Here is a 23,870-nt window from a genome sequence, read left to right as displayed (position 1 = left end):
TGTAGCACAATAAAGTCTTGCGTACACTCTGGAAGGGTTCGTTCTTGGGTGGCTTGATGGGTGGAGTTCCAGGGTTTGGTTCCAAAAGATAAGAAAGAACAGGGACAGTGGTTAATGTCTGTGCTCAGCGGTATGCCCTGAGCTTCTACTACACCTCAGGAGGGCTAGGGAAACGTAGTGAGGGAAAACAAAGGGAGAACGACAAACTACTAAAGAAAAGGGCGTGCTGGGAAAGATGCACTATAGGGGGTTCTCGACAAATTGCCCGGAACGAATGTAGTCTAGTATACAAGGTTTTACCATGCACAGGTTCAAGGCAGACTCTTTAGGTAGTTGTGAGGTTTAAGGCAGGCACTAAAGCATGCCCAGCAGGACGTGAGGGATGCAGAAGATATTTACAGCAAATCCACTTAGCCACCCCTTCCCCTTTTATATGCCCCCTTCCCGGGTTACGTACCACCTCCTGCCGCAACTCTCCTGAGTTACGGCAGCTCGTGTACCTCCTTCCGAGTCCACCAGTCTTCGGACCAGTCTTCTGGCTTCTCTTCATTTCAGTTGTGTTCCGGCTGGAACTCTTCGACGGCGTTCCTCCCGACAGCAGTTCCTCGTGTCTCAAGGTCTCTACTGCTTCCAGATGTCGATGACTCTGGTAGTCCGTCGTTGGTTTTAGTCCCGTCCGGTGATTGACACCCTCCTTTGTATGGGTAAACCTGTTCCGTCCTGCCTCTTGACGGTGCGGTTGCTTCCTGGTCAGTGTCCCCGGGCAGCGAGAGGAAGGGAAAGTCCGGTGTTACAGAGGTAGATTCCGGCTCGCATTCACCTTTTTCTACCTCTCGACCAGAAAGGTAAGGGATCCACGAGGGACATAACGGGGTGTCCATTGGTGTTGTGATGGGGTGACAGGTACTATGGACAGTCATCTCGAGAAGGTGAGCATCCCACACCACAAGTCACACTTGTGAGGGCCACCTGCAATTTGTTGTTGTTCCACCAAAGCAGAGCGTGCAGAGTCCTGGTCTTAACCACACTAGATTCTCCCAATGCCCTTCACCCACTGCCTTAAAAAGCACTCATGGTGTGGGCAACTTGGGTAACATTTCATATGGCACAATCTCAAAGCATGAAGTCATCATCCCGAATAGTTTCATCACAATTCCAACAGTGGTGGGACAAGGTGCCTGAAAAAGAGGACATACATTATGGAATGCTAAAACCCTTTGTTCGTTGGGGTATGATTTTCTTGTTACCACATTCAGAGGAGAGGCCAGGAAGGGCTGGACCTTCTGCGGTTGGAGGTGCAACTTTTTTTTCATGTTGTTGATGAAATCTAGCTTATGAAGAGCATGGGTTAGGAACTGAAATTTGCTGTTGCTCTTGGTCAGCCAATCGTCTAAGCATGGAAAGACATGCATGTTGTTTCTCCTAAATTGCAATGCTAATAAAATTGTGCACTTAGTAAACACCCTTAGATCCGCAGCGACTCCAAAGGGGTAACACCTTATATTGGTGTGTTGTTGCGATTACCATGAAATTGAAGGCACTGGGGATGCAACTGGAGGAGCAGAATGTGAAGGTATAAGACTTTCAGCTCCAGCGCCGACATGAAGTTGCTTAGGCGGAGCAGTGAGTGGGAATGGTGTCCTGAACGGTGATCAAGAGACAGTGTTCAGAGAAGATGAACCTGTCTAATGGCCCACGGTCCAGAATTGGTCGGAGTGAGCAGTCCAGTTTGAAGATCAGGAAGCAGAGGGAATAAGCCCTTTCCCATCTTGTTGTGCCGGTAAAGGTTTGATAAAGCCCTTTGGAAGGAGCCCTTGAAACTCTTCCTTTAAAAGGTGAAATCTGATCCTAGGTGGCGGCACAGGGGTGGGATGCTGAAAGGGATGATGTAGCATTTGAGGCATTACCCTTCCTTCTCGCACAATGGAGAGGATCCACTGATCTAAGATGATGTCCCCCCACTGAGGGAAGGCATGCCTTAGTCTTCCACTGGCAGGTGTAATGTGATTGAGGGTCAAGGAATGGAGAGTCAGTGGTTGCTGGCAGAGTCACTCCCAGCAGAACCACTGCAGCCTTTGCTATTACAGGGCTCTCCAGCCTTAGCCTGCCCATTTAACACCACCTCTGGTTTACTGCCTATGAAAGGCATACTTGAGACTGGTGGAAATGCAGGGCACCCATGGATTTGACTATGCCCATGGTCTTCTTGATTTATTTTAAGCACCTGGTCCATCTATGGTCCAAACATATATTCACCATCAAAAGGGACATCTAATAGATGCTGTTACACCTTGGGTTTAACCGTTGATACCATGAGCCAGGTATACTAGGGGAGAATGTTGGTATAAATCCCAGCAGAGGTATCAGCTGCATCATTGGCACATCTGATGTTAACATTGCTGATGGTCTTACCATCAGAAACTAGCTACTGTCCACACTTGGACTAGGCCTCTTGGAGGTGCTTTGCCAGCTCCTCAATTTCCTCAAAGTGGTACCATTCGTTCCTACAGTGGAGGCCCACTGAGTTTGCAATGCAAGAATGAGTGGTTGCTACAAGCGCTATCTGCTTCCCTTTCACATGATGGGGAAGTAGAGGGGGGCAGTGGTATGAGAAACCAGAGGTATTCACAATTAATAGCGTTGCTGAAGGTAAGTAACATACTTCTGATGCTTACTGCAGGCTTCCCACCTTGTGAATAAATATCAAAGCAGTTTCTCTCAAAGAGGTGGGTGTGTGGAACATCTCAGAGCAAAAGAAATACGTCTTACAGGAACGAACGGGCGAAATACCCTTCCCATCAGACCTGGCTGTCGAGGCAGTAGTGCTTGGTAAACATGTGCACTGATGCCTGCTTTGCAACACGAGAGGTTCAGGACAGGTAACTCCGTTTGCTAGCAGACCTAGTGGAATGGTACTTCAACTTCTTCGGAGGCCGTTTATTCACCCTCGCATAGCAGATATTAACAGGGTCGGATTGGGATCACAATTCGGCCCGGGCACTGACGAAAAAAGTGGCCCACATTCAAGAGGCGTGGCCCATATTTAAGGGGCGTGGCCCACATTCAAGGGGCGTGTCCTTTCATGAAACACCATTTGCACAGACAAGGAATGAAAGTGGGAGGATACTGTTCTTGCACACGACACAGAGCCAAGGTGACAATGGCCTACATGCTGAGCAACTAAAAAAAATAGCAAAGCCCCTTTTTGTCACAAAATTATTCCAGCCCTCCAGCACAGGAGCACCTGAAAAGCAGCAAAGCCCCTGCTATTACTAACCTACTTAGCCCTCCCAGACCTTCAGCTCAGGAGCACATGAACAGGTAAGGCCCCTGCAATTAGTAAATTAATCAACCCTCCAGGCCTCCGGAAAATGTCCTGGCAGGGGAGCACAAAACACAGCTTTCTGGGTCATCCAAGGTAGCCAGGTAGCCAGGGGGGAGGCTGAGGTGAATCTGGTGCATGGGAAGTGCCTTCCCAGTGTGTTCTGGCAGTTTGAGTATTTACCATTTACTGTAGTATTACCCTTGTACCTGTGTATGGTACCCTTTTCTAACTTGCACAAGTCACTTTTCTCTTGTAACACACTGTTTGCTACCTCTCACTTTTGTTTGCTTTAGATACTTGCACAAGTGCCACCATTGCCAACGTAACGTTTGTTCTTGTGCTGGAGTGTCGGCCATTAACTGCAGTATTATACCTCTACTTGTATTTTGTATGCTTTTGTAACCTGCACACATATCTCTTTTTCCTCCTGTAATGTATCATTTGGTCCTTTTGTATTTTGGTTGCTCACTATTGTCACTTTTGATTCATGTAACTTAACGTTTGCTTTTGTAATTTGTCCACTTATAATTTTCTCCTCATGTATTATTGCTGTTCCTAGTGTGAAGCGCTCCGACACCTTCGGGTAAAGTCCACGCCTGCCACATCACCTGGCCCCCACAGCAAGACCCATTCTTCCTCACCCACTGTGCCCTGAATGTGAAGGGCTGTGGGCGAGGTGCTAAGACTAACACCGTTTCTGGGCTGCATGGGCCCCAGGGGGGCCGAGGTGAAAATGGCTCAAAGGCCTGAGAAACACCTGGCCCCCAGGGAGGCTGATTATTGCAAACAATCACCCCTCCCCAGCCCAGCCTCGGCTTGATTGCTTGGCAGGGTAGGGGTGAAGGAGGCCACAGCTGACAATCGCTGTCTGGCCGCACAGCGAGGCTGCTTTCATTTTCTGTGTCTCTGTCTCCGTGCACTCTGTGGGCCGTTTTTTTTCTCCCCTTTCCTAGTCCACTCTCTGTGGACTGGGACAGGGGAGAAAAAAACGGCCCACAGAGGGTACTGAGGCACCGGCCCTTCGGCCCATTCCCGAATGCCCGCCTTGCCAATCCGCCCCTGGATATTAATACAGAGAACTATGCATCTTGATAAGGTATACTTCTACACTGCTTTGCCTTTCTTTGTCTCTCAAGAGAACCCAATAAGAGCTGGTTGTTCACTCTGTGGTCTTTGGTACAATCTATGTAGAAGCGGAGGACTCTCCTGGGGTCCAAATGATGGTGCTTTTCTTCATCTTTCGAGGGATGAGTCGATACAACGAACACTGGAAGAGTGATGGATTTTACGACATGAAAAGCTGCTACAACCTCCGTAAGAAAGACCTCCTCATCCCAAGCACCAGCTTGTCCAGAAAGAAAGTGAAGTAAGGTTGCTGAACTGACAGAGCTTGATGCTCACTCCCTCGACAGGCTGATGTAATCGCAATAAGAAAGACAGTTTTCAGGGTCAGCAGACTAAGGGGACAACTGAATAGCGGGGCCTAAAATCAGCTCACATCAAGAAAATAAGGACCAAGTTATGGTCCAACTATGGAACCACAAAAGACTTGGTTGAAAAGGCATGGAAAAAAGACCCAACCACTAGCACCAAGGACGCCTTCAAAAACGCCACCCGCACTCACCACCAACTAATCCGAAAGGCCAAGAAAACAGCATTCAAGGATCGACTCGACAACAACGCCCACAACAGCAAGGAACTTTTCAACATCGTCAAGGAATTTTCCAATCCCTCGGCCAACTCCAACGACATCACCCCCTCTCAAGCCCTCTGCGACTCCCTAGCCTCATTCTTCCACAACAAAATTGCAGACATCCACAACAGCTTCGACAACCAACCCGGAGACCAACCCACCCAACCATATGCTGAACATTCTCCTCCCATGAACACCCTTAACGACTGGAACCCAATCTCCACTGAGGATACCATCCGCCTGATGAACTCTATCCACTCAGGATCCCCCACAGACCCATGTCCTCACCACATCTTCAACAAAGCAGACTCCGTCATAGCACCGCACCTCCGAGACGTCATCAACTGCTCCTTCAACTCCGCCACCTTCCCGGAAAACTGGAAGCACGCTGAACTCACCGCCCTCCTGAAAAAACCCACAGCGGACCCCACCGAACTCAAAAATTACCGCCCCATTTCGCTCCTTCCTTTCCCGGCCAAAGTAATCGAGAAAGCTGTCAACAACCAGCTCGCCGCTTTCCTCGAAGCCAACAAATCCCTCGACCCCTCACAATCTGGCTTCCGAGCAAAACACAGCACTGAGACCGCCCTCATCGCAGCAACAGACGATATTCGAACTCTTCTGGACAATGGAGACACAGTCGCCCTCATCCTCCTCGACCTCTCTGCAGCATTCGACACAGTCTGCCACAGCACCCTTTTACAACGCCTCAGTAACATCGGAATACAAGGAAAAGCACTGGAATGGATCACCTCGTTCCTCACCGGAAGAACTCAGAGAGTCCGCCTTCCACCATTCAAGTCCGAGGCCACTGAAGTCATCTGTGGCGTACCACAAGGATCCTCACTCAGCCCCACCCTATTCAACGTATACATGAGCCCGCTCGCAGCCATCGCCCGCCAACACAACCTCAACATCATCTCTTACGCGGATGACACCCAACTAATCCTTTCCCTCACCAATGACCCTAGCACCGCCAAAACTAACCTACACGAAGGAATGAAAGAAGTTGCCGAATGGATGAAACTCAGCCGTCTGAAACTAAACTCAGATAAAACAGAAGTCCTCATCCTAGGTACATCCCCCTCTGCATGGGACGACTCTTGGTGGCCGGAAGCCCTTGGAAAAGCACCCATCCCGACAGACCACGCACGGAACCTAGGCGTCATCCTGGACTCTTCACTCTCTATGAACAGACAAGTCAGCGCCGTATCCTCATCCTGCTTCAACATTCTTCGCATGCTCAAAAAAACATTTCGCTGGATCCCAACCGAAACCAGGAAAACAGTCACCCATGCTCTGGTCACGAGCCGACTGGACTACGGAAACACCCTCTACGCAGGTACTACCGCAAAACTCCAGAAGAAACTCCAACGAATCCAAAACGCCTCAGCCAGGATAATACTAGACATCCCGCGCAACGAACACATCTCTGGTCACCTGAAAGACCTCCACTGGCTACCCGTCAGTAAGAGGATCACTTTCCGAATGCTAACCCACGCACACAAATCACTCTACGACATCGGACCAGAATGCCTCAACTCACGACTGTCCTTCTACTCTCCCTCCCGCCAACTACGTTCTTCCAGCCAAGCCCTCGCCACTGTACCTCGCATCAACAAGACCACCATGGGAGGCAGATCCTTCTCATACCTGGCTGCTAAAACATGGAACTCACTCCCCACTTACCTTCGCCTTACCCAGAACCACCTAGCATTCAGAAAGCAACTCAAAACGTGGATATTTGAAAAGTAATCCTCCTCCCCTCCCTAAGCGCCTTGAAACCCTATGGGTATGTAGTGCGCTATATAAATTCTTTGACTTGACTAAGGAAATATCACAACAGGTGATTTGACGAGTGATCAGCGGGAGGGAGGGTGGACCTCAACAAAAGCAGACATGGCTGACAAATAACCTTTAACAGCGGCCCACTGCAAGTCCTTGATGGGACAAAGAAATCACAAAACAAGCACTGGCAAAGCCAATAGGTCTTACTATGAGGCTAAGGTACCCCATGTTTCTTTGAGGTCCAAGAGGAGGGGGATTAGGAACACAAAATATACAAAACCTCTTGTCAGACCTATCTGATTTATCAATTGGTATTAACTCTACAAACAATTTCAAGTGTACAACACAGATACAAAGTTTCAGGAAAAAGTGACTCATTTAGATTATATTTTATTGTTCAAAATAATTTTTCTTTTTTTGTATAAATATGTATTTTTTATTTTGTTTTTTAAAATAAAAACGATGTATACATTTTTACAGTAACTTGTGAGAATGAAAAGAGAACATCAGTTATTATTACAATTTCATAAGATATTATTTCAGTGACCCCCACAGGAAATAAAGAACTCTAGTGAAGTCAAAATCATACTCTCATTCAACCTTTCTCACCATTCATTCTTCCCAGACATACTAACTCTCATACTGTGCAAATGTAGTTATAAAGAAAACACCAACATCTGAGACAAAGACCTATCAAAAAGATACCGTTTGTTCTATGTCTGTACTTTCAAAAGGCATCAGTCCATCATTTTCATTTATGGATGATCATTTGTCTTGAAATGATTCGTAGAAGGTATTCTAAGAGTTGATAAGTGATCGGCGGGAGGGGGGGGTGGACCTCAACAAAAGCAGACAGGGCTGACAAATAACCTTTAACAGTGGCCCACTGCAAGTCCTTGATGGGACAAAGAAATCACAAAACAAGCACTGGCAAAGCCAACCGGTCTTGCCTTTGGCATCTATTGGCTCCACCAATTGTTTTTTTTAGCAAGGCTGTGCACCATGGGTACTCGCAAACATTTTGTCAGGAGCCAAAAAATATTGTCTGAAGTGTGGCCGAGGGCTGAATTGATGCCACCAGGGAGGATGGGAGGGCAGAGGCTCAGAAGAGGAGGTGGTAAGGTAGGCATTGGTGGAATGGAGAATGCTCATGGTGTGGACTGCGAGTCATGGAGTTATTCTGAGGGTTATCTATACTTCCCTCCTAGTTATGCCCCAATATCCACTAAGAACAAGATAAAGCGATTTAGCAGGTATGGGTATAGAGGATGCAGTGGACTGATAGGGTGTTGTCCACGTAGGAGTGGTGGTTGCTACAGCCTCGACCACGAAACTGCTAGGGCACCTTGCTGAGGATGCATTGGCTGTTGGTATGGGGTACCTCTGCCAAAACTGTCAAAGAAACTGTGGGGTTGAGGCGGCTTGCAGGCCATATCAGTCCAGGGAGTGTGATGTGGCTCTGCATTCCTTGAAGTACTCCAAAGCACAAAAAGACAAGCCAATCAAAAGGCATTTCTATAAGGGACAACTGGACATCACCGTATTGTTGGAATAGCAGCCCAGCAGGGCTCTGGCACTGACTCACCAGAAATCCAAACTAGTGGAAGAAACTCGCCTCTTCCCAAAGGTCTCTTTCTTGGACTCCCTATCAAGGGGAGTGGTTGGAAAACCAGTGGAATTCGTCCGACTGGTGGAAGCCTGCATCATCAAGCTTTCCTGAGAGGGGTGCTGAAACAAACAGGCAGGGTTGCCAGGGGCGAGTCAGTGGAGTCCCACAATTTGATGATTGACTGGGGGTCCAGGGAAGGGTTTAGCCCAGGCCTTTAGGAGAGGATTAGCGAGTGCTTTATTGAAAGGGAGTAGGGGTTTAGTAGTGGGTGCATTGGCTAGAGCACTTTTGATGGAGCACTTGTTTTGACCTCTAAAGTAGGGAGATGGAGGTCGAGGTCCTAGACTGTCCACTGCAAAACCATCGCCAAAATAGACCAGTCTTCCGGGGCAGGATCAGGGGGAAGGGGGGGTGGAGCGCGGCAGAGGAGAGGGGGGCAACCGCCAGAATTAGGGGATATGTAAAGCCCACTGGCATCCTGGAGGTCGTCATACCAGTTTTCCTCTTGGTAGGTATGGCCAACTCCAACTCCTCCCTCATAGTTGCTGTCGGTATCCATCCCAAACACGAAATTAGATCTCCTTTGTGGAATGTAAAGCAGGGCAGGCTGCGGCTCAGGAGAAATAGAGGGTGGCTTTAGTGGATGTTGGAGTGGGGCTGACTTGTAATTAGAAAGCAGAATGGGCACTTTGTCATCTGGTGCCCTTGAAGTCTGCGTCAATGCTCTAGGAAACGGCGTGAAGGCGGAGTCGGTGTGAGAGCAAGGAGAGGCCATGTGATGAACTCCAATGGTCCAACTGAAGCGAACGGCAAACCTGCCAGCAGTGTCCCAGATTAAGGGTTTCTCGGCTACCTGTGGTCCCCCGGTGTGCCAGAGGGAGTTGGATAAGACATGAAGAGTCTAAGCATGGCTTAGCGGAACTCTTTGTTCTGCTTCTGTATGACAGATGGGCTAGGGAACTATGGTTATGCCAAGCCAAGTTGCAGGATGGGCTTCGACATTGACCAACTTCGAAAGTAAGAATGAGAGGCATGTCGAACAAAGTGTGCCTTCTCACGAGTATGAGAGTAGTGGGAAAGAGCTTAGATTGGTTATGTTTTTTTTTCACTTTTACTTAACCTCATAGATGCTCGTAAACATCCCTCCCCAGTTCTGCGCTGTCCATTGGAACTAGTGCTGAATGGACGTCCAATGGTCGTGCGCAGCACTGGGGAGGTAGTGCTGCCGTCGGCCAATGCACCGAGGCAGCACTTAAGGGGTTAAAGGTTGAGAGTGACGGTTATCAGCCTTGGGATCATATGCTGCTACTTCTGGAATGGGACAAGGATCGGCCCTCCGGGAATATGGGGATGCTTTTGGTGACGAGAGTTTGCCTCCCGGTCATTCATGGCATTTGGAGTCACTGCAGGCCTTGGAGTTGTGACTCAACCCAGACACCACAGCAAACCAGATGGTGATCTGTCACAGACAATTGCTTGCAACAGTCCTTACAGGGGTTATTTTGGAAGGTGACATTCCCCTTGCATGAGTGGTAGCTACAAGACCGCATTGGTGGCTCGAAAATAAGGGAAGTGAGGGCGTGTGGGATTGGCATCTATAAAGGCTTTGCATTTCATTTCTGTAGTGGGACGTCATCAGTGTGGAGCCACATGTGCCACCTATAGGTGTGCAGGTGCTGCTGAAAAGTTTACGGATTCAGTCTGATGCCTGAGGAATATTCAAAAGGTGAGGATTCTGGAGTTAGAAGTCTATCAGAAATGTAATTTGACCCTTGCACTGTGGTAATAATGCACAAAACTGCATCTATTAGTGCATTTACTCCAAATAATACGTTTAGTTGGATTACATACATTTTCAAAGCCTTGGTACCACATACACAACGTAATGGCATTTTAAAAAGATGCTTGCGGCTGAGTTTTAACTTAGTGCTCTACTCTGAAGTGCAAAGCTTTATGTAAAAAATTTTTTAAAGGAAAACAAGTAATACGCTAGGTGTGGCATTATTCTTTAGACACCAGAACATAAATATAAGAGGTCTGTCATTTGGGATTTACAGCAAAGAAGAATTACTTTTGAGAAGAGATGGATTTTTAATGACACTGCAGTGCACAAATAGAAGTGACAGAATCAAGCCTGGTTTTCCTGTGAGGAAATTGCTGATTTTACTTGCACTTTGAAAGTTTTCCAATCCCCTTCTTCTTAACTTTGTGACAACTTAGAGATTTTAAACACTTAACTCTGTGTTCCACTTATTCAGTCTCTGGGGATTGCAGATTAGGAATTTGGGAAGGGTACATAAAGTACTATTTTGCTCTTTATCATGGCAGCCATTTTGCTTTTCCTCTCAGAAGGAGGAACAGTGGTCACTAAGTAGTAGATGCAAGAGCAATATTTATGGGAATACAATTCCCCAAAATTGTTCCAGTGACAAACATTTTATTATTACAACAAAAGACAAATAAGGTACTTTATCCCCACCGGGGTAGTTCCAAAACAAGTGGTAACAAGCATTTGCAATGCAATAGGTCTCGCATTAGGAAAGTTTGAGCTATTGGTATTGTAAATGACAATTTTTGCATTTATGTGTTGGTTTTGAAAATAGCTAAATTAATAGCTTTGTCATTTACAATGCGAATAGCAAATGTGGCACCTATAGCATTTGTAATGCAATATGTGTTATATTTACGTGACATGGATGTATTGATATAACAAATAACAATGGCTTTTACTTTTTTTTAATAATGAATACTTAAATAAAAGTTATTGTAATTTATAACTGCAATAGCTTGAGCTTTTGTAAATAACTTTTGTGAAGATTTTCGTTGTATTTTATTGTGACGAAACTCCAAGAACAGAAGTGAAATATTAACATCTTTTTGTGACATTTGTAATAAAGCTTGAAACATTGAGAGAACATATTTGAACCAGTTGTTGAATGGTTGCACAGATTGATGTGGTGGCGCCGAGTGATGTTGTGGTGGCGCCGAGTGATGTTGTGGTGGCGCCGAGTGATGTTGTGGTGGCGCCGAGTGATGTTGTGGCGATGGGATGGATCGAGGGAGGGCGATGGGATGGATCGAGGGAGGGCGATGGGATGGATCGAGGGAGGGCGATGGGATGGATCGAGGGAGGGCGATGGGATGGATCGAGGGAGGGCGATGGATGGATCGAGGGAGGGCGATGGATGGATCGAGGGAGGGCGATGGATGGATCGAGGGAGGGCGATGGATGGATCGAGGGAGGGCGATGGATGGATCGAGGGAGGGCGATGGATGAATCGAGGGAGGGTGATGGATGAATTGAGGGAGGGCGATGGATGGATCGAGGGAGGGCGATGGATGGATCGAGGGAGGGCGATAGATGATAGAGGGAGAGAGATAGATGATAGAGGGAGGGATATAGATAGACAGATAGTGTGAGGGCAATAGATACAGAGTGAGGGCGATAGATAGAATGAGACTAGGGGATAAAGAAGAAAATGCAATGACACAGTGAACTAAGGAGAGAGGGGAGCATGTAAACTGGTCTAAAGGGACGTTAGTAAGAGAGACAGAACAGAAGCGAGTGGAAGGCAGAATGTTGAGAGGAGAGAAAATAGAGAAACATGAGGTGTTAGTGGGAGAAGAAGGGAGGGGACAGCAAGGCAGAAAGAAGGAAAGAAGAATAAAAATGGAGCACGAGGAGGCTGGAGAGAAATTGTAAGGGTGCTGTTCTGTCGATATAAAATTTCAGGCATCGTTTAACGTCCAGTGAATGCAAACGTTGCTCCACAGGAGATAGAGAATTGGGAAAGAAAGTCTTTAAGAAAACAGGTTCATTGAGTTGTACAGAAAACAGTCTTCGTTCTTTTGGACCATAGGAAGTTTAAAAAAGAGCGCCGCTCTTTCCATCTGTTGGTGAAAACTTGTGATGTCAACAGGAGGGGAATCTCCTGGAGTCGCAGGAGGCAGGGACGGTGTTTGGATTTGGTAAGCGTCCCAATCTGCCATATTGCCATCATCGTCGTCATCCTGAACCTCGCCATCCTCTCGCTCTGGGCGAGCATCATCATCCTCATACACTGTAGCGTAGACCTGAATAGAGGTCGTAACCGGAACAGATGGTGCTGCTGTTGGTGGCTGCGGAGCAGATGGCGCTGCTGGTGGTGGCTGCGGAGCAGCAGCAGGAGCAGCTGCAGGCGTGGGTGCTGTAGGCAAAGGAGAGCCCTGGCGAGAAGGCGGAAAACGCCTGTTGTAATCTTCCAACATATGGTTCTTCCTCTTGTAAATACGAACCATCTTGCTCATCCCCATATTCTTGACATTTTATGACAAGTTCAGAAGGGCTTTGTGCTGCCCAGAAATGTTCGTCCTCGTCCTCCTCAGAACTAGAGTCCTGTTCAGAACCTGTGGCAAACAGGGGTGATGGAGGCTGTGTGTCACTTGGAAAATTGAGCTGGTCCAAAGGCACCTGGCGGCGTTGATGCAGAGGGTCAACAGTGGGAGAACCAGACCCAGATGACGATAGTGGCACCAGAGGCAAAAATGCAAAGGATGAGAACACCACCACCGAGTCGGCGTAATCGACGATGACAGTACAAAAGTCGATGGAGCCGCCGTCGACGAGGCAGTCGTCGACGAGGCCGTTGGCGATGAAGCCTCCATCTGCAGAGCACTCGTCGACTGAGCCACCGACGACGAGGAGGCACTCTTCACAACCTTCGTCGACGAAGATCCTGATGACGACGATAGACTCTTCTTCGATGTCGAAGCGATAGGAATCGTCGACGAGACAGTTTTAAAACCGAGGAATACCTTCGTCGATACAGACGAAGGCGACGCAGCCACCGTCGACGAGCCAGAAGCATAAGTCGTTGTCACTGTCGTCGTCAACGAGCTGGAGACGGCAGATCTCGTCGTCGGGACGATCGTCGACGCTCCCGTCGACGATTTTGCACGTTTTTTGACAGAAACATGCTTGGAAGAAGCCAAAGACGCCTGAGAGTCAGATCTCGGGGCGTAGGCATTGCAGGAGGTTGTAGAGACACCGCAGGAGCCTTTATGAGAGAAAGTTTCTTCTTCCTCAAGAAGGGAGATGGCAGATCCTGCACACTGCTACGCTTAGAAGCGGCTTTAGAAGTACCTGACGCCAGGCTTTCTGCGTCAGAAAGAGCAGAATCCTTGTCTTTCAATCTTTGTAACCAAAGAAGGAGACGACCCTCCCTATACTTAAGGGTTTTTGTGGAAAAAGTCCTGCAGATTTTACATTTGCCTACCTCATGGTCAGGATAGAGGCAGTATATACACTTCTTGTGGGGGTCCTCAGAGTAGAGCCGCAACTTCCCACAAGAAGAACAAGGTCTAAACAAAGACTTCTTACTTGAAGACCTAGTAGAAACACTGGAAAACCAGATGAAAGTAGAAAACTGAGCAGAGCTCAGGGAGACTCCCTTCACACGACGGGCGGTAGAAAATCTGATGGCCTGAGCCTCTGAGGAGAAGGTTCTGGAGGGGTGCTTGCGCCGGATTGGCTGTAGTTTGGACTAACATAATGACCGGGATATGTTATTCAGGTTTTTTCTTTTCTCCATGTATTTTTATGTGGTTATGCTAATCAGGTACCGAATATGCTACTTAGCAGTATGCATCTGTTCTTGGCATGTAGGGCTGCTGACATTCATATCTGTGCATAGATCGCCCCCTAGTGTTGGGTCCGGAGGATACCACATTGTTGTCCTGGAAGAGTCTTCGAAGTATCACGAGATAGGTGGCTCCTCCCCTGGACTACAGTGCTCATGGGCATCGACTCCATCCTCAGATTGTTTTTAGCCATTGTGGACAAGATGGAGTGAAACTAAGTGAATGATGACCATGCTAGAAGTATATGTGAATTCTGCAGCTGCTACAGGCGCCGGGGAGGAGGGCGTCAATGGGGTCAGCATGGAGCTGGACGTCATGGTTTTTAGCCGCCCGTTCAATTAGGGCATTGAACGCTGCTGAATCTTCTGTAGGTGATGTCTTTACAGGATAAAGTTGAGAGTCTGGGGCAGCATGAGGATCACCTGGGTCAGCACCAGCAGCCCAGGGTTCATTGGTATCATCAGGGTCTGTGTAGACAGGATAGCTGTACTCATCCTCATCATCGCCCTCCCCAGCGTCCACGTCAGAGTAAGTGAAGACTCGAGCAGCATTTCAGCAACCCCAAAATACTTTTCTCCTCTCTACTAATACTTCAGCTCTCTACTGATGAAGGGCTTAACCCAAAAATATTTGTCTAGAGAGAACAGCACTACCTGGACCAACTATCCCCCTTCTACTTTTATACTAGGTTTGAAGGGAAGCAGCTTCAGTGTAATGAGACAACCTGGGACGCGGCATAACAGCGGGAAATGAAAGTAAACCTGTGCCGCCATACAACAGAGGGAAATGAAAGTAAACGATTGATGCTGTACAACAGATGGAAGTGAAAAGTAAACCAGTGCCGCTGTGCAACAGAGGGAAATGAAAGTAAACGATTGATGCTGTACAACAGAGGGAAGTGAAAAGTAAACCAGTGCCGCTATACAACAGAGGGAAATGAAAGTAAACGATTGATGCTGTACAACAGATGGAAGTGAAAAGTAAACCAGTGCCGCTGTAGAAAAACAGAGGGAAATGAAAGTAAACCAGTGATGCTGTACAACAGAGGGAAGTGAAAAGTAAACCAGTGCCGCTGTGCAACAGAGGGAAATGAAAGTAAATGATTGATGCTGTACAACAGAGGGAAGTGAAAAGTAAACCAGTGCCGCTGTAGAAAAACAGAGGGAAATGAAAGTAAACCAGTGATGCTGTACAACAGAGGGAAGTGAACAGTAAACCAGTGCCGCTGTGCAACAGAGGGAAATGAATTTATGCTTCAGCTCTGTTCATTTAAAAAGTCCGGATAGACGTGGAATGAGCAGTAAAAAATCGGAAATGGCATTAACACATGGCATGTGGTCTCGCACAAAAATTAAGAAGAGGTTAAAATGAATATGGATTATCATGGAGTACATTGATGAACTTGGAAAATGGTTGCATAAATAAATACACACTTGCGAAATTCGCACATTCAGCAGTGCGATTGTCTGGGGCGAGATGAAGCCTCACTACAGTGATGTCTATAATTTCAGTGCTGACAGGGCATAGCACTTTACACAATCAGCACGCATATCTTAGATACAAGGAGATGAACTTGGAAAAAAAGAGGAATACAAGGTGTGCATCCTGAACCCCTTTACAGTGCAGTTTATTACAGATGCCCTACACCAGGATTGCACCCAACGGATGAAGATTGAGAGGATAAATAAAAGGATTGATAAACGTGATGAGAAACTCGAGTCTGCATGCCAAGATCAACATTGTGGTTCATTAAGGACGGCCGTAGAGACGCTCAAGGAGCTTGCAATGACTATGAAAATGATAGTTTAAACATTCTCATTAATTTCATATTGGTACTGTGGGATTTACCATTATTTTATACTTTTTCATTCTGAGAACCATATCGGTTCACTTAATTGCGAAGAACGGAATTGTGGTAATTGTAGTCACCCATTGAGCAAAAATACGTGTAATGCAAAGCGAGTGAGAGGGCGGGAAATTGAAACAGAAGAGCCTCATTGGGCAGACATAATGATAGGTTAAAGAAAAGAGGGATCATGGGAAAGCAACTGACGAGAAGGCAGACGGAGTGGGAGAGATGGCTTGTTAAAAACGTATGGCAGGTACGAGTTAAACAGAATGTTTCTGAAGGTCATGGCTCAGGGGATTGATTAACGAGGGTGAAAGGGAGTGAGAACAGGTCGAAAAACAATGGTGGTTTTAAAAACGCAAGGGGGGAAGCTGAAATGTGAGATATGTTTATGGCATTTCACAAACTGAGTCACGAGTGGAGCAAGGGCGTTTGTAGATTAAATGCGCAGAAAGTTGGAAATGAAACATAATTGACACGCTGTCTAGTATGAGGGATGCAGGAATATTTATTAAAAATCAATGTGTCTGTCACGGGGGAGAGGGTTGTTTCAAAACATTGGAAGCTGATTAATAGGAAAATTTCACAAGCAGGGCTGAAAGGATGAGATAGGCTGCTTGTCATTTTTTGTAACATAAGCAATCACCGCGCTAAGCTTTGTTAAAGTGATATAAACACTGTTGCTATTACACAATATATTTATTTTGGGTTAGTAACATGGAATGTTTTATGGAAATTACAAGCAATATGAGTGATTGTGGTTATTTATCATTTTATTCACAGTGACCCCCGAAGAAGGGCGTTGAGCCCGAAATGCATTGGGTACTTTTTTAAAATAAACGCTGCCTGACATGAATTTATGCTTCAGCTCTGTTCATTTAAAAAGTCCGGATAGACGTGGAATGAGCAGTAAAAAATCGGAAATGGCATTAACACATGGCATGTGGTCTCGCACAAAAATTAAGAAGAGGTTAAAATGAATATGGATTATCATGGAGTACATTGATGAACTTGGAAAATGGTTGCATAAATAAATACACACTTGCGAAATTCGCACATTCAGCAGTGCGATTGTCTGGGGCGAGATGAAGCCTCACTACAGTGATGGAAATGAAAGTAAACCAGTGATGCTGTACAACAGAGGGAAGTGAACAGTAAACCAGTGCCGCTGTGCAACAGAGGGAAATGAAAGTAAACCAGTGATGCTGTACAACAGAGGGAAGTGAAAAGTAAACCAGTGCCGCTGTAGAAAAACAGAGGGAAATGAAAGTAAACCAGTGATGCTGTACAACAGAGGGAAGTGAAAAGTAAACCAGTGCCGCTGTGCAACAGAGGGAAATGAAAGTAAACGATTGATGCTGTACAACAGAGGGAAGTGAAAAGTAAACCAGTGCCGCTGTAGAAAAACAGAGGGAAATGAAAGTAAACCAGTGATGCTGTACAACAGAGGGAAGTGAAAAGTAAACCAGTGCCGCTGTGCAACAGAGGGAAATGAAAGTAAACCAGTGATGCTGTACAACTGAGGGAAGTGAAAAGTAAACCAGTGCCGCTGTAGAAAAACAGAGGGAAATGAAAGTAAACCAGTGATGCTGTACAACAGAGGGAAGTGAAAAGTAAACCAGTGCCGCTGTGCAACAGAGGGAAATGAAAGTAAACCAGTGATGCTGTACAACAGAGGGAAGTGAAAAGTAAACCAGTGCCGCTGTGCAACAGAGGGAAATGAAAGTAAACGATTGATGCTGTACAACAGAGGGAAGTGAAAAGTAAACCAGTGCCGCTGTAGAAAAACAGAGGGAAATTAAAGTAAACCAGTGCCGACGTACAACTGTGGGAAATGGAATTAAACTAATGCTGCTGTGCAACTGTGGGAAATGAAAGTAAAGCTGGGCTGCTGCATTTCAGCAGACAAGGAGGTTTACTTTCACTGTGTTAGCAGGTAATGAAGGTAAACCTGGGCACTGTCTCTCAGTGGGCAATAAGAGTAAACAGCAGGCAATGAGAGTAAACCTTGGGTGCTGCTAGGGTTGCCACCTTTGTTTGCTGGCCTTCATAGAAAATCACTGGCCAGGCGGGTTAACAACAGACATAAGAGCATTAACTCTACTGATACACGTACACAATTGCTGGATTATATGAGAATATATCACTTTACAGAAGTAGGAGTGGTCATGACATGTAAAAACAGAACACAGTAATAAAAAAACTATTCTATGCTGTACTACAAGAGTCTCCCTCACTTTTACTGGCACGGTCTAAGAACTCCGTGCTGATGGTACAGTAATATTTTGAAGTATGCTGTATCTATGCCCATCCATTATGATCAGTCAGTATAAAATAAGTATATTGATAACCCATTTCCATGCTATAAAATTAAATTTTTCAAAGCACTATTTGACGTAAACATTGGCTCAGAAATTTAGAACAAAGAATAGTTTCCGCATCTACCAAGAGCGGCTTTTAATACTGTGCACTTAAATCACAACTCACATAAGACGTAGGCGCATACATCCATTTTGAAACCTCGAGATTAAAAAACAGGCTAGCCATTTGTAATTCAGAGAGGTATTGAGAGCGATTTGTAATAGAGAGAGGTATTTTAGCCGTCAGCCAGAATCTAGCAGCACCTTTAATGGAAACATCTTGCACGTTCAACCTTAGCACACAGCAGCTACATCTATGGATAAGAGCTTGCTCAAGCGGTACATTGCAATGTAGCAAAAGTGATGCAAATAGTAAGCACCCTGCTGTTCAGCAGAGTTAATGTTCGTCCAAGTGACAGCGTAAATGCAGGATACTAAGAAAATGTAAATACTTGCCCAATACCATGGTTACAGACGTATAGATTTGTAGCGCCGTTTAAGCTCTTAATTGCAGAGTTGCCATTTTGTGCACTGAGGTTTCTAGGGCTTCGACTGCCAGGCAATAGATTTCTGTGTATAGAGCACAGCTTGAGATGACACCTCCCATGCACACTGAAGATCGAGCACAGGAGCACTCACATAATGTGCATCATTATGGATAGAATATGTAATCACGGCAGACTGCGGGGGAGCCCGGCAGCATCGGGTGCTCTGCTCAAGTGTTTTGCGGGCTGGTGGAACGGCACTGTAAAAGTAATTCCAGGTTGTACAACACCACGAAAATCAGGGCTCGCCTCAAAGATGTGGGCCCGATTTATAGTTCGGTGGACGGTCACTCCACTACGCGACTGATATCCCATCTGTCTTATTGTGAATGCCATAGGATATAGTGCACTTTGATAAGGTGGATGGGCTAGCAGTCACAGTTATGACAGAGAGACTCATCCGCCAAAGTGCAAATCACACCCTTAATGGTTCAGAAGGGAGCAATAACCAATCCCAAACATCAGACTTGGAGAGGTTCAGTTAAGGTTTTTATTGGTTGAGTCGAGCGAATGTTCATTGTCCAATTCGGCAAGGGATCTTAAAAAAGTTCTTTGAGCAAAGGTACATGCGTTGTAGGACGATATTATCTAGTTTCCTAATAAGTTTGGGCTCCAGCTTACAGACTTTAGACCACTTCTCCAACTCAACGTAATAAAGTAGAACTCATCATGAAGTACAGTAACATTAAGATTACCAAGTCTCGTTTTACAGACTTGACCAATGAAAGACAAACAGTCCTTCCAGGGTTCAGGTCTGTGAACAGCAATGTTACCAACATCCTCCCCAGCCTCTTGCTCGCTCATCACTTACCTATCTGGTCAGCAATGCTGTCCTCACTTCTCTGCCAGCTTGGAGTAGATTTACCACTGCCACAAGTGTCTGTATGAGTGGTCTGGCGGTCCAGAGAGGCAGGGGATCTCCGGGGTGCTCCAATCCTGATTTTAAAAAAAGGAACAGTGAGGTGCAATTTAGCCTGTTCCGGAAAATGTTGTCATTTGTAGAAATCGAGTTTAACTTTTCTTGTTTTAAAACTTATAACAAATGGCTACACATTTCAAACATTTGACAAAGATCTAAAGCAAGTTGAGATCTCCAAAAAAGTGAGCAGCTGGTGACCTGTATCGTGTTACTAATATTTAAAATTACAGTTAACCACGCAATAAGAAAATTGAATATAAATATTATAGATCGTTCGACAAATAGAGGCTCGCACAACAAGAAATATGTTTGTTTACAGTTTTGCAGAAACTTACTTAAAAGGAATTATTGAATGATGCTAGAGTAACCATGTAAGACAACACAAGTGAGCAAATATAAAGTAGTTCAGACACATTATCATCACCAAATGTCTTATTAGCTTGTTCTACCGTTTATAGATTTATGGATCGAGTAACTTAGGACAGCAGAATTTACAAGGCTAGTCGGACTGCCGAAACAACCGTACTGTCACCACCTACTTTGCAATAGAGTTAAACTAACGTCACATTTCAGTACAATACAGGAGCACTGGCTTGGGATAGGCAGAATCACTGTACGGCAGCAGTGACCACCATGGATTCACCAATATCAAGGAATGATGGTTTCAAAATTGTTTGTCTTTTGATTCTGCCAGTTCGAGTACTAGGATGGCAGTGCTTACCAATCACTGAAAGGAATGATTAAAATAATAAACATCTTTGCAGTTAGACAACATAATTCAAATGAAAATACACATTTCAACAAAAACATACAGCTCGCAATTTCAAGAACATTTTCAATTGTTTAAAGCTAATTTTACATGATGAAAAATGTAAACGCCTTAAAAAAAATGTATTCGAAATCAATAAGCAAAAACTATTCCATCATTTAATTCGATAACATAGGTTGTGCAGAAGCTTTACACATCCAAACACGAAGGTCACCACCCGGAGATTTTTTTAAAACCCTGGAAATCCATTTGCAAATCAGTGTAAAATGTGAAATCATGCAGCAAAAGAAACTAAATATCAAATCTTCAACATATGTTCATAAGTTCCAGTGCAAATTCGATTTATTTTTGCAAACCAAGTTTTAAGAAATGGTAAATACCACCATGAATGATAACTGTTATATGCAGAACCAGAATAGACACCCATCTACAAGCATGTCAAGAGCCGGTGGCCTCTGCACCAAGTAAATTAGCCAATGAGCTGCGTACAGATGTAAACGGAAGAGGCGTAAATCTTATACGCAAGGACTGGCCACAAAGTATCTGCATCCATGATTCTGATCCATCGTGCTTAGGGTTTCTTTAATGCTTCTTGTATGGAAAACCCTCAGGAAGATTGGAATCACTGGGACGATATGACCTCTGTAAGAGTACACAATAACGTACCTTGACCCAGACATTGTGAACATAGCTACTGACCCGACCAGAGAGGCTTGTTTGCGATAATGTTAGCTATCCAAAGACTAACTCTGGAAAATCATGCCTTCTCACCTCTGCCTCTCAATCATAATCTTGTACAAAATTTGAAAGGAGTGGAAAACCATGATTTATAATAGGACCAATCAAATATATGCTTATGTCGTTTTCCTACATATTACATGAGTCAAGATTTTAATAAAAATTAAGATGTATGAGTAACAATGGCTTTTGACACCTTGAGGACGAGTACATGATTGCAGCATTACTTTCATATAATTGAGATTGGGATTGCAGATTTATAATTATATCTGAAGAACAAAAAGGAGAAGGAACCTTCTCAATATATAATATCAGTTTATCTCATAATACTCGCTTTATCACAGGGGCCTTATGCTTAGAAATATTACTGACACATCAGGTCCCTGGAAATCCTTAGGGTTCTCATACTATAAATACTGATGTAGTTATCCTGGCATTTTATTGTACTTCAAAAGCAGAGTTCAGCTCTAAAGAGGTTCGTACGATTCTAGGTGGTCCATCGTAAGACACTGCATATCTAGACCTTACATGATGTACCATACACATTGCAGCTCTACACCACAGGCTCTGCAAATCTGTACCATCAACATTCTAAATCTAGACTAAAGGCTGAACACATCAGTTCCGTGAATGATGGACTGAAAAGTTGGAGGGTCGTATTACATTCCTATGCAGGACTGAAGAACAAGAGTGTAACTAAAAAAATAGCCAACAGTTTTACCTTTTGTAAAGGAACAGGTCTTTCCATGTGACACCAACATTCCAAGGGTATAGCAGCAGCAGGAAGTTGAGAGTATATATATCTAGATATATGTTAGTTAATTACTTTATTCGATAACATTTTTATCATAAAAGCACGTACATTCATAAGTCATGTCAAAAAAATCCATTGTTACATATAGGCAGGAAGTACATTTGCTGACAGTATTTATATATCCGTTGTTCCCTACATCCAATAAATGCACTTCTCTAAAATAATGCGGTTAAAAATGATAGAATAAAAATGCTAAAAATGTTTTATTTATTTATTTATTTATTTTATTTATTTGAGTGTAACTTGATATAGCGTACAGCTACCCCAACGGGGTGTCCCGACGCTTCTGAGTAACTTCATGCTGCATGAGATGGTTGATAAAAAGAAGAGAATCAGCAAAACAGGTAGGTTTTTAAGGCTCTCCGGAAGGGTTGTTCATCCTTGATCAGCCGAATGGGATTGGGTAATTTATTCCAGATGGCCGCTGTCAGTACTGGGAAGGATTTCCCACCAGAGCGGGTTTTCCTGAATCTGGGTACGGAAAGTAAGTTTTTACCAGAAGAACGAAGGGTCCTGGAGTTGTTATAGGGAATAAGGCACGTAGAGAGATAAGCAGAGCCCTTGCCTCGCAAGGCTCGATGAGCCAAGACCAGAGCTTTAAATTCTGCCCTCTTATGAACTGGAAGCCAGTGAAGGTCGCGACGATGAGGGGTTATGTGCTCACGCAGAGGGATGCCGCGGACCAGTCGCACCGCGGCATTCTGGACCGTCTGAAGGCGGTGGCAGAGTCCTACAGACAGACCAGTGTATAGGCCATTGGCGTAATCAAGGTGTGAAGTGATTAACGCCTGTACCACTGTCTTCCTGGTGTTACTGGGCAGAAAATGAATAAACTTCTTTATCATTCGAATTTTTGCTAAACAGGCCATGGAAACTGTGTGAACTTGATGGTTAAAAGAGAGGTTGGAATCCCATCTGACTCCTAGATTTTTCACTGAGTCCTTGGGGATGGGAGGTACGCTTAGATCCAGAGGCCACCAGATGTTAGAGTCCAATGGGGTTGGCTGATGGAAGAAAAGGACCTCCGTCTTTCCAGCATTCAACCTCAAGAAGTTATTATCCATCCACTGGGCGATGGTTCGTAAACAGTTTTTTAAGGGGTCAAAAGTGGTGGGAGTGATGCTGTTAAACGAAAACAAAAGCTGGATATCATCAGCATAAGAAGTGACTTTTATACCCGTTTGAGCAATGATATCAAAAAGTGGGGAAAAATATATATTGAATAAAAGCGGGCTCAGAGAGGATCCCTGAGGGATTCCCCACCGGAGCGGACGGCTTTCAGAGGTAAAAGGGGGAGTGAACACCGCCTGGGTAAGGTTGGACAGGAAGGAAGATATCCACCCTAACGCTGTACCCTGAATGCCCTTAGAGTACAGGCGTTCAAGGAGAAGGGGGTGGGAAACGGTGTCGAATGCTGCTGACAAGTCAAGCAGCACCAACACCGCTCTAGACCCCCCATCCAAGCTCCATCTTACAGCATCAGACATCTCAATGAGTGCAGATTCAGTATTGTAACCAGACCTAAAACCATGCTGAGAGTCATGGAACGCGCCTGAAGTTTCAAGAAAGGTCGCTAGCTGTTGTTGAGCGAGTCTTTCTAGTACTTTAGCAGGGGCAGGTAATAGGGAAATCGGTCTGTAATTGGCGGGGTCACTGGGGTCAGCGGTAGACTTCTTTATTATGGGAACCAATCGAGCTTGTTTCCAGGCATCTGGAAAGAGTCCCAGCTTAAACGAGTCATTACAAATCCCATTCAGAAGAGGGTTAAGAACGGGGGCTAATGATCTGTACTGTTTAGCGGGCCAAGGGTCAAGTGGGGAGCCAGATTTAGTCTTAGAGAGT

The 23,870-nt window shown here is 45.3% G+C and overlaps 1 protein-coding gene across 4 annotated transcripts in view; it reads right to left on the bottom strand.

Annotated features, from left to right (window-relative positions):
* Positions 1–23,870, bottom strand: part of SIPA1L1 (signal induced proliferation associated 1 like 1) — an 847,070-nt gene that overhangs the window by 214,634 nt on the left and 608,566 nt on the right. For all 4 annotated transcript variants that reach the window (XM_086937055.1, XM_086937054.1, XM_086937056.1 and 1 more), the window contains one exon: positions 19,600–19,724. In XM_086937055.1, the coding sequence (XP_086793181.1) occupies positions 19,600–19,724 (125 nt within the window). The remainder of the gene's footprint in view (positions 1–19,599; positions 19,725–23,870) is intronic.

Source organism: Lissotriton vulgaris, chromosome 9 (assembly GCF_964263255.1).
Source record: "Lissotriton vulgaris chromosome 9, aLisVul1.2, whole genome shotgun sequence".
Lineage (NCBI taxonomy): Eukaryota > Metazoa > Chordata > Amphibia > Caudata > Salamandridae > Lissotriton > Lissotriton vulgaris.
This window is presented reverse-complemented; position numbering and strand designations above follow the sequence as displayed.